This window comes from Mytilus edulis, chromosome 12 (assembly GCF_963676685.1).
Source record: "Mytilus edulis chromosome 12, xbMytEdul2.2, whole genome shotgun sequence".
In the NCBI taxonomy this organism is placed as follows: domain Eukaryota; kingdom Metazoa; phylum Mollusca; class Bivalvia; order Mytilida; family Mytilidae; genus Mytilus; species Mytilus edulis.
Genome location: NC_092355.1, coordinates 15,939,459 through 15,955,129, shown reverse-complemented (window position 1 = coordinate 15,955,129; position 15,671 = coordinate 15,939,459). Strand labels below are relative to the sequence as shown.

Below are 15,671 nucleotides of genomic sequence, written 5' to 3'. Positions count from 1 at the left end.
TTTAATTGTCTTTTGTTCATTGATTGCCCTTCAGTTTTCTGTTAGTGTTGCATTCCTTTTGTCATTTAGTAATTTTTATTTACTTGATTATGAGTTTAAAAAAAACAGAAGCCACAGACTTAACTATGTAAATTACATTATTACTTTATCATGCATATATTGGTCTTTTGGTGTTGTCCCTAGAAACTTAAGTCTTACACTGAATCTATACATTTTGGTTTCAGACCAAAATTAATATTTTCAAAAAAATATTAAAACAGAACTTGTATTTTCAAATTAAGAAAGGGTCTGGGGAAAATCCAGAAAGCATGATTTTGCATCCTTTTTCTATAATAGCTTCTTTGGCTTTCAGTGGCTCCAAAACCTTTAAAAAAACATTTTGCCTCGCTCCGCTCGGCGAGACAGGTTTGCCAATACTTTAAAAAGAAAAGGGATATATACAACCACTTTTACTAATGAGTATGTATGCAATACATGTATATGCAGTTGGCAATATAGAAGATTCATTTCTGCAGAGGATGATGATTAATTCTGATTAAATGGTACATAATTACTTGACTATACATATTATAATCGCTGAAATAAAATTGAGAATGAAAATGGGAAATGTGTCAATGAGACAACAACACGACCATATAGAGCAGACAACAGCCGAAGGCCACCAATGGGTCTTCAATGCAGCGAAAAACTCCTGCGCCCGGAGGCGTCCTTCAGCTGGCCCTTAAATATATATATATAGTGTCTAAAAATAGCAACAATCAACATTCAATCTATCTAGGTGTGGATCAGTTTGTAAATAAACTGATGCAGTTACTAAATTAAATTATATAAGTGTCTAAGAATGTAACTTTAACACACTAATGAGTGTTATAAAATTAGTTGTTATATTTTATATAATATTCACGCAATATTTCGCTAAACAAATTAGCTTCATCGGGCGTGTGCATCTATCTAGGTGAAATCGGATGCATGACAAAAAAATATCTTTGTAGCTTGACGTTTTTGTGTAAAAGTTTAAAATATTGATTGATGGGGTATATACAAGATATTTTTCCCGTTTATTGTACATAACAATTTTTAAATCTAAACAAATAGTTGTTTTAGTTAAATAGAATGAAATTCACGATTTATGAAACGTTGGGACGATATTTTATTCAATTGTTCATTCCGACTTCTTCAACTCTTACTCTCCTTTTCTATCTACGGCTACAAACAAATTAATTCGGAATTAAATGAAACGTATATAAAAACATCTCTGTCTGTTACTCCAGAAGACATGGACGTAATTCAAAGAAGACTTACCGACATTCAAAGAATAGAGAAACAAAATTTCAAAGCTAAACAAAATAAAAAGTTCAAACGAGACCGTTTAAACCAACAAAGTTCCGTTTTTGAAGAAGATCAAACTTTAAACTTGTTAAAAGAGAGTAAATCAAAACAACCGAGGAAAAGACGTTTTAAAAAACAGAAACACACAGTTCAAGATAAGTTAGTTGTCAATCTGTCATCAATAGAACTAACTACCTCTGAAGAAAAACTATTGAGTAAAGGCCTTAATTTCTGTCCAGCTCCAGCAACCGTCAACAATTTACAACTTGAGACAGATGTAGAAGCATTTGCCAGGCGTCTTCGGTTGAAAGAACATTTCAATAGACAACAGAAGAAAAATTTAAAAGAAGCCGGAATGAATGAATCTGATTATGAGAGTGATGAAGGAGACATATGCATTCCAAAATTTAAAAAGAAAAGTAAATGGAATCCCCCTAAAAGCAAAAACGACAATTTGGAATCATTCATCACATCAGTCAAAGCTGAAGTCAGATCTTCAATCAGTGGTAAACAAGTCAAAAATATTTCAAAGTCAGAAAGTCAAGCCATGATAAACTTAAAAGACCGTAACGAAATTGTTATCAAACAAGCTGACAAAGGAAGTGCCGTTGTAGTGATGAACAAGGCAGACTACATCGAAGAAGGAAATCGTCAACTCTCAAACGCTAAATTTTATAAAGAACTAGCATGTGATCCAACCAAAGAAATCAGCAAAAAAATTAATGACGTCCTCTCAGAAATGAATAAAGATAAACAAATTGATGACGATACGTACGATTATCTACGTCCAGACGAAACGTGCACAGCCGGTCGATTTTACTTACTTCCAAAACTCCACAAAGAAGGGATCCCAGGGAGACCTATAGTATCAGCTAATGGCCATCCCACCGAAAAAATTTCAGAATTTGTTGATTACCACCTCAGACCACATGTTAAACAACTACCATCTCATATTCAAGATACGACTGACTATTTGAAGAAATTGAATTCCTTAAGTCCTTTACCTAACAACACAATTTTGGTTTCAATGGATGTGTGTTCTTTATACACAAATATTCCAAAAGATGAAGGAATTGCCGCGTGTGAAAAAGTATGGAATACTCGAAAGGATAAACATCCCCAAACTGACTGTCTAGTTCAATTGCTCAAGCTAGTACTTGAAAATAACAACTTTATTTTCAACGACAAGCACTTTTTACAGATTGACGGAACTAGTATGGGAACAAAAATGGCACCTTCTTTTGCCAACATTTTTATGGGGGATCTCGAAGAACGCATCCTTTTAAGTGTGCCATACAAACCCTTGTCATGGCTCCGTTTTATTGATGATATTGACATGAAATGGAACGATACTGCAGAACATTTGCAAGATTTTCTAGATCATTGTAATCAGTTCCATCACTCAATTAAATTTACATCTGAATTTTCAAGCGAGAAAATTGGTTTTCTCGACACCACCACATTTGTAAAAAACGGGATCATGACAACTGATCTCCACACAAAGAAAACTGATAAACACCAGTTCCTTTCTCCAAAAAGTTGTCACCCGAAACACTGCTCCAGGAGTATACCTTACAGTCAAGCCATCAGACTAAAGCGAATTTGCTCCTCGGAATCCAAACTTAACTATCGTTTGGGACAACTAAAAACACAGCTGAAATCAAGAGGATATAAAACCAAAAACATCACAGACGCTTTTGATAAAGCCCAAGAAAAAGATCGAGCTAGCCTCATGGAATACAAAGATAAGACGACCCGTGCAGATAGAATTCCGTTTGTTGTAACCTTCCATCCCGATTTGACAAATATTTCATCTACTATCCGAAAGCACTGGCGTCTTATCGAAAATGACTCTTCCTTAAAAGAAATTTTTCCATCACCTCCTGTTATTGCCTATCGCAGACCCAAAAATCTCAAAGACATACTTGTGACATCAAAAGTAAAGAAACAAGAAACTTCTAAATTTGGGTGTTACAAACAATGCGGTAGAAGCAATTGTAAGTGCTGTAAAGCCGCCAACACTGACCACTCTTTTAGCAGCACAGTAACAAAGCAGCGATACAACATCTATGTTACATCTAATTGCAAAACGGAAAATAGTATTTATATTCTTACTTGTGGAACTTGCAAGCTGCAGTATGTTGGTGAAACAGAAACTACATTCAACATCAGACTTAACAATCACCGGTCGTTCTATACAAAAGGAAGAAACTGTCCAATTACGAGACACCTCTTAAGAACAGGACATACTTTTGATAATATCACCTTTCAAATAATTGAGGTAAATCAAAATTGGGACTCCGAAAGGAGAAAACAGAGAGAAAGGTTCTGGATGCATCAGCTACGTACTCTTGAACCTGATGGACTTAATGAGAGGGATGAAAAACAGTTCTACCCAAAACCAAAGGAATAAATCATGAATTTCATTCTATTTAACTAAAACAACTATTTGTTTAGATTTAAAAATTGTTATGTACAATAAACGGCAAAAATATCTTGTATATACCCCATCAATCAATATTTTAAACTTTTACACAAAAACGTCAAGCTACAAAGATATTTGTTTGTCATGCATCCGATTTCACCTAGATAGATGCACACGCCCGATGAAGCTAATTTGTTTAGCGAAATATTGCGTGAATAATATATAAAATATAACAACTAATTTTATAACACTCATTAGTGTGTTAAAGTTACATTCTTAGACACCTATATATATAAATTTGCTGGTTGGTCGTTTTTATAGACTTTTATATATATATCAGTCTAAAGATTTGCACAACTGTACTGATATAAGATGTTATAATACGAACATGTTGTTATTAAATCGTGTTTACAAATATTTCGGCTCAACAAATGGCCTTCTTCAAGTGTCACAAGTTTTAACTATATTGATACATAATGTATAAGGTGTAAAAATAGATCAGTAATAAAACAGGTACGTTTTGGTCGATTGATTTTAATCCAAAATCCTGAATATCATTATATAAACAAAACACTATAATTCAATATACGTGACTGTGTATATTAACAATAAAAATGGGTGAAAAACAAAACTGTTAGTATTTCTTATTGATGCCGTTTGGATGATGTACATTAAGTTCCTTTATCCAAAAGCTTCCCGAACCTGTCGCTGGGCATCACTCCAGTGAATGTTCTGTTCAATCACTAGAATTTTCATGCGGTTAAAGTCATCAGGTTTGTGACCCGACTGTCTGAAGTGCTGAGAAACTGAGAGAAGTGGCTTCTTAGAGATATCACTCATATGGCCATTGAGGCGTTTGTGGAAAGGCTGTATTGACTCAGGGTTTGTAACAGTGGTTTCCAAACAATATTTGAACAGAAAATTAAGTTTTGAAAGAGGTAATGAATGTGTTGCCAATTGTCGAACCCAGTAGTCTTTATTTTGTCTACGGAGAAGCGTTGCAAGATGAGGATTACTAGACCTGTGGTATATTTTTATCTCGATAATGCGAACTGTCATAGAAACGATGGAATGATCAGATTAATTAAAATGCTGGTATCAAATTACTATTACATTGTGGTTAATGTGTTATCTATGGCCGCACATGCGTTTGTTTAGCCATCCTTTCATTTGAACGACGTATACCAATCGGCAAAGGTTACGCTGTTAGCCGTAGACAATATTTATATATTTCAAATTCAGATCATCTTAACTTCTGGTAAAATAAGACGTTTTTTTTTGTTGTTGAACTGCTAGTAAATTGAGCATCTCTTATCAAAATTTCACCAATGTTGCAGCCATTGGCTTCACATTTCGAAATGAGACAGTGTTGTTCAGAGTCATCACAATCCAAAATGTCTTTCAGGCGAACTGAACATGACTATGTATGTATACTACTACTATTGTCACTAGTATGTTGATCTTAAAGATTTATGTTTTGAATATTTGTCATGTCTGGTGATGAAGGGACATCAGATGAATCAGACGGGACCGTGTCCATGACGTCTATTGTAACGTGTGTCGGACCGTTTTATACTGGGTGACGTCCGAGCCAGCATCATCTTAGATCTTCGTAAATTCAAGCAATATTGCTACTGGGGGATGTTGTCCTCGGTAGCAAAATGTCCACGGGCAGAGACATCGACTAAGTCGTTATAGAGGAGGAATGGAAGATACCAGAGGAACAGTCAAACTCATACATCAAAAATACACCGACAACGCAATGGCTACAAAAGAAAAAGACAAACAGACAAATAATAGTACACAAGACACAACATAGAAAACAAAAGACTACACAACACGATCCCCACCTAAAACCGGTGTGATCTCTGGTACTTCGGAAGGGTAATCAGATCTTTCTCCACACGTTGCACTCGTCGTGTTGCTTATGTTATTACAAACCCGGTAAATAGTCTAATTCGGTAAGTCTTATTCGTAAAAATGAAACGGGATTTCCTGGTTGAATCGAACCATCAAAGCTGCAGCAGGTACCAAGATTGGGGGTAGCATGGTAATCAGGTGGACTTACATCGATTATCCGTTATTCTTTTTACGTGTTCTGTACATCAATAGCACAATCCGGAAAATATCGACAACAGACTCGGAAAATATTCAGCTTGGATTTAATAACAAATGAAATATCATTGGTCGGTAACAAGTTATAGATGTGTAATAAATATATAAAAAAGTGCATGCAAGACTTACAAAATGTACATTACTTAGTTAAGTACATATTAACTCATGTTTTGGTTCAATAATTTCGTTCACAATCAAGATGATCGTTTCATATGACTCAAAGGAAACACTTTATACGAGGATTTTGCAGGTATAGCAAAACTACATTGTCCACAAAAATCTGGTTTAAAAACAAAATTTACAGATCATATTGAAATAATTGGATGATACTCGAAGATTAGAAAATAATAAACCATATTGCTAACTAGATTTTTATTTAATAGAGGTGCGTATACTTACGAATAATGGGGAGGGTCCAATATTGAGACAACACGGACTGCATGTAACAGGTCAACAGTCAGTGTATTTCAAGGTTAAAGCCTGTGATGATGCTTTTATTAGCCTGTTTGATGACATACCTACTGATTTATTGCATATGTTCGAGGTACATTTTGGCAGAACAAATATTGTTACTTATGGCAATGCAGGAGGAAAACAACTGAAACTAGCCAATGCATCATGGTCAGGACTTGATTGCAACTCTTACGTACCTTTATGGGTTTCCTGGATGAATCGAACCATCAAGGTTGGAACAGGTACCAAGATTGCGGGAAGCATATTATTCAGTTTAACTGGCATCAATTATAATGCCAATATAAATAATATTATGGTATTCTCGCATAATCCAGCCGACTGGATATTTGATTTTCCTGCAGAAGAAATCACAGGTAAATTAAAAATCGAAATGTGTGTAATTAGAAATAGTGTATACAGCTGTATGTACTCCTGATTTGTTTAATCGATATTCGTCTTTCCTTTCATTAGCATCGTGTTAGTACAATGACCAAAGGTCGGGAATACAACATATGGTCTTTCTACTGGCATTTAAACACAGTAGGTCAAAATAGAAATGTTTGATCCCATGTCTCGTATAAATATATGGGTACGCTATCTAAACGTTAAACACCATAACAACAACAATTAGTAGTGTTCGTAAATAGTTAGTAGCCAAACATGAAATTATTCTGACTTTAAAGTGTGAATCCAAATAGTCAGCTACAAGCGGCCCTGATAGGAAAAATGTACGAAAAACAAATACATAAAACAACACTTCCACTAATCTTCAACCTCCAGAATTAGTAAATGCACATATAGTATATGTTCATTTAATTTATGTAATGCGTAAATGTTCATATAATTTAGGTAAGGCGTAGAAATTAGTATATTGCATATTTACGAATTGGCTAATGATGTATTTAATTCGATGTCTATGACTAGATCTGATTGCATCAGGAGTTTTTGATGATTCTCTTATGTGCAGGTTGTGTCCTGTCTTTAAAAAATCAAATAAGTTAATGTTTCAAATCTATCAATATGTCCCGTTATCCTAATCGCATATATTTATTTGGGCTCTTTTTGATGTCCAATTGACCTGTTATGTTATTTTACGTTTGATTTGATCACATACTGGATATTTCCAGAATTATCATGCTTTGAAGTTCTGCGTTTTAACACATACACAATATCAAAATAATTCATAAACCAAAAAACTGTCCTGATTGCTCAAGAAGCTTGTGTTTTTTTGTTGTTGTTGTTTATATTGTATATCATAACTTTTCAAATGGACCATAAAACACGAAATATATATTTCACTAACATCAATGTTTCCGTATAATACAACCTTAGTTGTTGAAATTTTAAGTTTAAAAAATCTACCACATTCCTTGATAAATCTAGAGATGTTGAAATGATCAGGAAAATCCAACTGCAGTTAGATGGATTTGCTAGGTTTTTAGGTCAGGCACATCTCAACAATTTTTCAAGTATATGTACAGCCTTGGGTTTTATATTCAAAAAAGTAGGATCTGCTTATTCTATTGAGGCACCAGAGATCACCCAAAGTGGTTGGTGGGGTTCGTGATATTTAATCTTAAGTTTTCTATGGTGTGTCGTGTGTTCCTTTATTTGTCTGTTTGCCTTTTTTCTTTTTTAGCCATGGCGTTGTCAGTTTATTTTCGATCTGCGTTTTAATGTCCCCGTTGTATCTTTCACTCCTTTTTTGCAATACTTTTCATATACCTCCCAAATTCATTTCGTTATATTTTGATGCATAGAATAGTAAGTACATGGATAAAATTACGTTTAAAAAAATTGGGGTATGTTTTTAAGGTTAAGTGGTGATTTTGGACTAGTGTGAAAAGGTCAAAAATAAGTATAACAGTTGTCAAACTGAATTACAGACCCCCTGAAAATAGTATTATCCGTATTTTGAGTTAAAACTGTAAGACATTTTTTTCTTGAAGGTTGCACTTTGTAAATATTGCTGTTTCACAAACATCGCCTCTTATGGGAGATATATAAGTAATAATGTACCAGGCTTATGATTTGATACGCAAGACGCGCATTTCGTCTTTATAAAATTCATCAGTGACGTTCAGATCAAAATATTTAGAAAACTAAAGAAGTATTAAGTTGAAGAGTATTGAGGACCCAAAATTCAAAAAAGAAATGCACAATGTGGCTAATAATATTCATAGATTTGTTAATGTGTTAACGTACTGGTTCCCAAATTTGAATTTTGGTTTTTAACTCGTAAACATGTCTTGGGAATGTTAACAATATAGAAAAACATGGTAGCGCCGACAATTTAATGTTGAGGAGGTCCAAAAGTGGGGGTAGGGGTAGAATAGAAATGTACTATAAGTTTAAGTTCTTAGAAGATCAGGGCATATTACTGTTGAAAATATGCCGCACAGTCTTTTATTTTGACCTTTTAATAGAAATGCGAAAGACCATTGTTCCCTGGCTGTCATCATTTAAGCATAATAATAGGTAATTTAGGAATCCGTCAAAATAAAAACCGCTAAAATCGCGAAATTTCACACCAGTGAAAAAGAGTTAGCAAAGGTACCAGGCTTATACTTTGTTACACCGGAGGTGTGTTTAGTCTACATAAGACTCATCGGTGACGCTCAGTTTAAAATTGTAAGAAAGCCGCTATATGGTATTTGAAGTGAACTTCGGCTTTTTTTCTACATATTAGCAAAGACATCTAAAAACAAACTTATCATTAAACAAGGATACAAATTGTTTACGCCAGACGTCAATTCCATCTACAAAAATCATACTTAAGATACAAAGTTCCTGAAAATACTTGGATTATTTCCTATCAAATCTAACACAGGTATTAAACACATGAAACAAATGTACTGACGGTTTTATTTCGTATGGTGCATGTGTATAATTCGATTTCTTATATATAAACGGATACATAGTGTACAAAGCAACACCGATTATAAAAAAGAAACATTAATTGAAATTATCTCTAAATATGTCGGATAAAAGATATCCTTCATCAGTATGTATTTATCCATATATATTTGATTTTATTTCAGAGTTGGAAACTGTAAGCACTACAGAAACAATGACTAAATTAAGAAAATCAAACATTCTTAAAACAACAGATCTTTCATCAAAAAATTATTCTTGTTATTGTTTGTGTAGTAATATAAACAACTTCTCATTCAAAGAAGATGATCTCTTCAAAAAGATTGAACAGATAAGATCAGACCTGGTTGTGGATACAAAAAGTACGAACAAGTACAAAAGGTCACTTATATCAATGGCTGATGATAGGGTTTCCTCTAAGTGTATCGGATGCTTTGCCATTTTTGTCTTACTTATTGTTTTTAGCATTTTTGTTTTGCTCGACTTACAGCATTTTGGTTCCTTTATATTAAAAATAAATTGACAAAAATCAGATACTGAAAAATTACAAATAATATAATAGAAGAAAATCATACGATCCATAATTTGGATTCCCCCCGAAAGAAAATTGAAAAAAAATAGTACATTGATAAGGCTTTCGATGACCTTTTTAGTTTTGACCTACTCCTTCATTTATTTGCTGATGGATAGTTTTTTCTTTGTCAATCGTTTTACATCTTAAAGTTATCTATATATACCATAATTATGTAAAAGTTATTGAAACACAAATATGTGAAGATTAATTTGACACGGAAGTTCAGAAAGATCGACTGTGATAACACTTTGACGTCAAAAACAAAAAAAATGTATCGACCTACACATGATACTGTAATAATTTCAAGTACATGTATTTGACTTTTGTCAAAATATATATGTGAGCAAAATAATAAGTCAACAATATATATTACACGCGCAACATTTTGTAAAAGAAATATTTTTATGTAAAAGCATTTACTGTAAAATGTTTGAAATTGTACTTCTAATCTGTGATTGAAATTAACATCTTTGAGTAGAATACACAAATTCATATTATTCTTTTTTTAATTAAAGCGATTAAAAAATGTATATATTGCACTTAATAGGTAGACGCGAGTGGTATGTTCAGCCACTCCAAGTGGTATTTTTTGGTATTTTGTTTATTGTCTATTCAAACCAGTAAAAGTTTTAAATTGTTTATATCTGTACTCGACTGTACTGCTTTCTTTTACTCTACGATTTAGAATTGGTCTGAATTTGACTAAATATTACTCAACCCAATCATTACCATACTCAACTGTACTGATTTAAACTTGACCCTCATCTTTGCTAGTGAGAATAGTCTGAACTATTATGTGACCACTCTGAAACAGTCTTAACCCATTATAGACTGTACTTGACCAATGCTTTACCAGCTCTCGACCTTGTTTTTCTTTCAGTCTGAATCATACTCTACCAGTCTGAACCATACTAGACAAAATAGCCTTTACTTTTTATAATTTTGATTGTTAAGATAACTTTCTCTTTAACTCACAATAAAATAGAATTATATCGTTTTAAGTTGTATAAAAAAAACAAATTTTAGGAAATGTTATATACATAGAAATGTGTCTCATAAACCAAGTAAATGACCGGGTATTAATTGTTTTAAATGCATATCTTTCATTATAATGGGAGTACAATCAATATGTAAACGACCGGGTATTAATTGTTTTAAATGCATATCTTTCATTATATCATTTTATAATGGGAGTACAGTCAATATGTAACACAAAAATAACATATGATTTTTTATGTGTACATGTCAAACAGATTGTTACATTCTAACATGATTCTCACATTAATGAAATCGAGATAATTAAAGTATTTAATTTTAACGTCTGATTTTTGTTAAATAAAAAAGACAGCGGTATACAACTGTTCCTTTTATTAAGGTGCTTATTTTTTGCATGTGTATTTATAAACAAAACTTGATGTTCCTTAATTCCCAAATGAAAAAAACTGTATAGTATTCATGGTTACATACAATAGTTTTATAATAGGTAACAACAGCCAAAAAATCACTCACATTAAATATATCTATTCTTATAATATTCTTATTATAATAAACATTTAAAAAAACGATAAAAAAGAAAATAAAGATATGAATTATATTTTTCTCCTGATTAGGGGAAAACTATTAAGTAATACATTGTGCTTGGGACATACTGATTAAAAAGATCACACTTGGTCAGTAAAACATTTAAATAACATCCATTTAAAATTACAGCATCCGGTAAAATATAAATCACAAGGCCTTTTGGATTTACTTGATAAGAAATACACGAGTTTTAGAAAAAGGATGTTCTGTTAACCCGTAAAACACACCTGTTTTAAGGTTACTAAACTTATCAAAGTACTTCTTGTATGACAAAACTTATTTTGATTAAATTGATAAAAAAAACTTTGGAAAATATGACAAACTTCTTAGTTTTACAAAACAAATGTGTGAATGTTAACATTAATTGCTAAACATACTATCCATATTTTGATAAAAAAAAGAATCTGAAAAAACATTTAAGATATTTGAATTATGGTTGAAAGTTCTAGTTTTTTTTGTATGTATATAATGCAATATGCTCATAACATCATTAACAAAACTTTACTCATAACGTGATATTTTTTAATCCAAACAGAAATTACCTCCTTTGATCATCTTTATTATTATTATAAATGTGATATACAATAAATATATATAAAATTTATTTCTAACAGTTTCTAAATTAATAAAATACAATAAATTTAGGAGGTTTTCAAAAAAGATTTCTAAGGTTTTATTGTAATCAGATAACTACGTGTAACACTTTTTCTTATATAGACTAGTCGTCAACACGAAGTGAAAATATTTGAACTCTTTCCCTTCGAAAATTGACTAATTGAAAAGGAGAAGAAAAATATGGGATATTCAAACTTAAATGTGGTTTACAAACTGACAATGTTCAGGTAAAACATGAAATTGGTAAGGAAATAAAAAAGAATTCTCAGATCTAATAATTTGATACGTAGCTTTTTGCATATTTTGTCCGGAATTTTGTTTTTCTGAACCAGTTCACCAAAAATATTGATGATCTTTACTGCAAATATTGTATTAACTGTTTATAACATGTATTTGATGCTAGCCAATAGTTTTAATTTTGACGATTAAAATAAATTCTGTGATACCTGTGTTAAATTTTTTTGAACTTATTTCGTGTTTGTTATTTGTTTATCATTTGACAATATTAAGAATAATCTGTGATATCAGTGCCAATGACGCCCCAAGGAACAGAACAATATTAATTTGAATAAAAAAGTACAAATGAATGCGGTGACTATTTTATAAACTATTATAGTTAATAACAATAAACTAAAATTAAAATGGAGACAACAAACTGGATAATTTCATGTTGGGGATGCTTTTGATAAGAATTAATTTACAATTCAAGATACGTTTATAGCAATTGATTATGTAACTGTTTTCTTTAGATGACATGTGTTTGGCCTAATTAAAACCTTTGACGGTCTTAAATATGTTGATCACTCTATTTCGGGTTACTAAGTGTGATCACTACGATTTTCACATGTAATGTTAACTTTGCAATTTCCTTCAGTCCAGACAATTTGTAACCTTTGTTTCTAATGGCTTCAATTTTTAAATTATTTTTAGACAAATAAAGTCCACGAATTTAACAACCCACGAAAATGTAAATATTACTCAAACCACGAAAATTGATACCCACGAATTTAAGTACTTTCACAGTAAAATAAATTAGTGAACATAATAAGTATCGTTGTATTATTGAAGGAAGGGCATGAGGTTTCTCAAGTTTCATTATCTCATTTCTCATATTTATAAAACTATTTATTACCATGTATAAATATTATCATTATTGTATCAACCCTTGGGTATTCATTGCACATCAACCATACACATTTTGATTGGTCATTTTGAAATTTTAAATTAGTCAATTTAAAGGATATATCTAAAATAAAACCTTCATCCTTTTTAATAATGTCTTTATTTCATAATTTACAAAATATTTGTCTTGGAATGTTGTGTTTTTCCTGTTCTATTTCAAGTTCATGGGCACTGATTCTAAATTTGGTTAACTCATTTATTATTGTACAATAGCAAGGCCAATATTATGTTTACATAGTCAATAAGACCGTAATTAATTTAACTGCGTCGAGGAAGGTTTGTCATTATTTAATTGATTGAACTTTATTTTATCATATTGAATGCTGAGTCTTTGAATGAAAATTGACTTTATATTATAATTTTGATAGAACAAATATTCTTGGTTGAACTAAGATTTTAAATTAATGAGACAACTCTATTTTCAAGCCAAAATGTATAAAAAGTTAACAGTTATAGGTCAAAGTACATTTTTCATCACAGAACCGTCGGTCAAACCGACCAGCAAACTAAAAAGGGTCCTAAATAACTAGTGATAAACATTTCAGTTAACAGGAAAATCAACAGCCTACCCTAAAAAAAAAGTCCCAGGAAACACCTATGAACAACAACAACAAACGACAACCACTTAATAACAGACTTCTGACTAGTGTACGTTTTGGAAAATTGAAATGTGCACAAAGGTAAGCCAATTTAAACAAACTATAACGTTGATATATATAGGAAGATGTGGTATGAGTGCCAATGAGACAGCTCTCCATCCAAGTCACAATTATAAAAGTAAACCATTATAGGTCAAGGAACGGTCTTCAACACGAAGCCTAGGCTAGGAGCTCCTGAGATCATCCCCAGTTTTAGGTGGGTTCGTGTTGCTTTAGTTTTCTATGTTGGGTCTTGTGTATTATAATTTGTATGTTTGTGTTTTTCATTTTTAGCCATGACTTTGTCAGTTTATTTTCGATTTATGAGTTTGACCGTCTGTCTTGTATCGTTCGCCCCTCTTTTGTGACTTCTTATTTACTGAAGCCATTTCTACTAATTCACTGTTTTGCTTGGCTCTCTATTTGCACACTTATTTCAATTTACTAATATTAGTACATAAAGCCATTCTATAATTAACAACACATCTGCTGATTTAATGGTTTTCTTCGAGGACATCACTTCTTCAGAAGAGTCTCTTCTGTGCAAACATGAACAGACGCATTATGATGAAATTTATTTCTCTCGTTCATTGCTCTTGTACTATGTGATGATTTAGGTATACTTTGGTTTCGTTTAAGTATGATATACTATTCAAAGTTTGTTTATTTTCTGGTTTTAAACACTTTGGCGCTCCCTATCGATGAATAATTTGACTAAAAGCACATCTGGTTCAGAAAATTTGGTGAGAAACTCATTTAAAGTACAAAGCTTACTCTAATAATTATTTCAACTAGATTTTATTAATTTATGCATTGAAATCTGATTTCAACGCAAAGAAGTTTCTAATCTCTAAATAAGATTGTTCTTTAATATATTTTAGTTCAGCAATCAAGTGCTTGAACATTGATTCAAAAACTGATGAAAGGTAAATTATCTTATAGGCGCATCAATAAGGAAGTTTTATTATTCCCAAACATGTCATGCTTATATCTTTTATATTTTTGTCGATTTATAAAAATGTATACCGATTTAAAAAAAAAAAGAAGTTGAATTTATTACATAGATATAAACAATACAATGGATTAAAGATCAGAATGAGCAATTTGTTTTCGATTTTCTCGCGGTATGATATACTGGAATATCGTGGTTAATGAAAAATATTGGTCCTTTCGTCTCGCTAAATTCTATAGTCGATTGGATCATATTAACTTATTTGTGTTCAATATTTTTAGAAATCATCTTTAAATCTTTAATATTTCATCATTCAATTATCAATTCGTTTTTGTAACACTTTACATGTTTAAGCAGATGCAAAGCGAATGTTTCCTTTCTGCTCAGGATAGCTGAAAATATCTTTTGGACATTTGATAATTATACTTTTGGCAAGTTTTACAAATTTAATTCTCGCCGTTAAATGAAAGCAACATTAAGATAAAATTGACTGACGTTCATGTCACAATTACTTGTTTCTTAACTTGAAAATTTGCTTGTAATATTCTCAATTAAAACATAAGTGAATAGTTCCTACTTATATACAAGATGAATGTGCCGGCGTGTCAACTCAATACATAATGATGCAAAATTCCAACTGTTCATTATATTTAATAAAAAAAAAATTAACATCTACAGAAAAAAAAACAACATGTATGATATTACTCTAGCACAGATTGTTTTCAAGAAAAAAAAAAAGACCACGGGGATAGTAATGTTTATTCATTTTGAGGGGCTGTTCTACGCGTGTCATATTTCTACTATACTTTGAATAATTCTTTCATGTTTTTACACAAATACACGAATCTTAATATCGTCGAATGAATATCAATATAACTGAATATTTGTTAACCTGTAAACTCTACGTACACGTGTACCGTGTGAAAATATACA

At 31.8% G+C, this 15,671-nt stretch overlaps 1 protein-coding gene across 1 annotated transcript; it reads left to right on the top strand.

Moving 5' to 3' along the window:
- Positions 1-1,276: 1,276 nt before the first annotated feature.
- On the top strand, positions 1,277-14,687 carry LOC139497449 (uncharacterized). The gene is made up of 4 exons (XM_071285673.1): positions 1,277-3,102; positions 6,371-6,696; positions 9,364-9,558; positions 14,668-14,687. Exons 1-4 carry the CDS (start codon positions 1,277-1,279, stop codon positions 14,685-14,687), a joined length of 2,367 nt encoding a protein of 788 aa, XP_071141774.1.
- Positions 14,688-15,671: the final 984 nt, after the last annotated feature.

Excerpts from the sequence above, each read along its gene's own strand:
- LOC139497449 (XM_071285673.1), top strand. The coding sequence starts at position 1,277 with ATGGACGTAATTCAAAGAAGACTTACCGACATTCAAAGAATAGAGAAA. Across the intron at positions 3,103-6,370 it reads ACCCGTGCAGATAGAATTCC|CCTGTTTGATGACATACCTA; the intron begins GTTTGTTGTAAC and ends TGCTTTTATTAG. Across the intron at positions 6,697-9,363 it reads TCCTGCAGAAGAAATCACAG|AGTTGGAAACTGTAAGCACT; the intron begins GTAAATTAAAAA and ends ATTTTATTTCAG.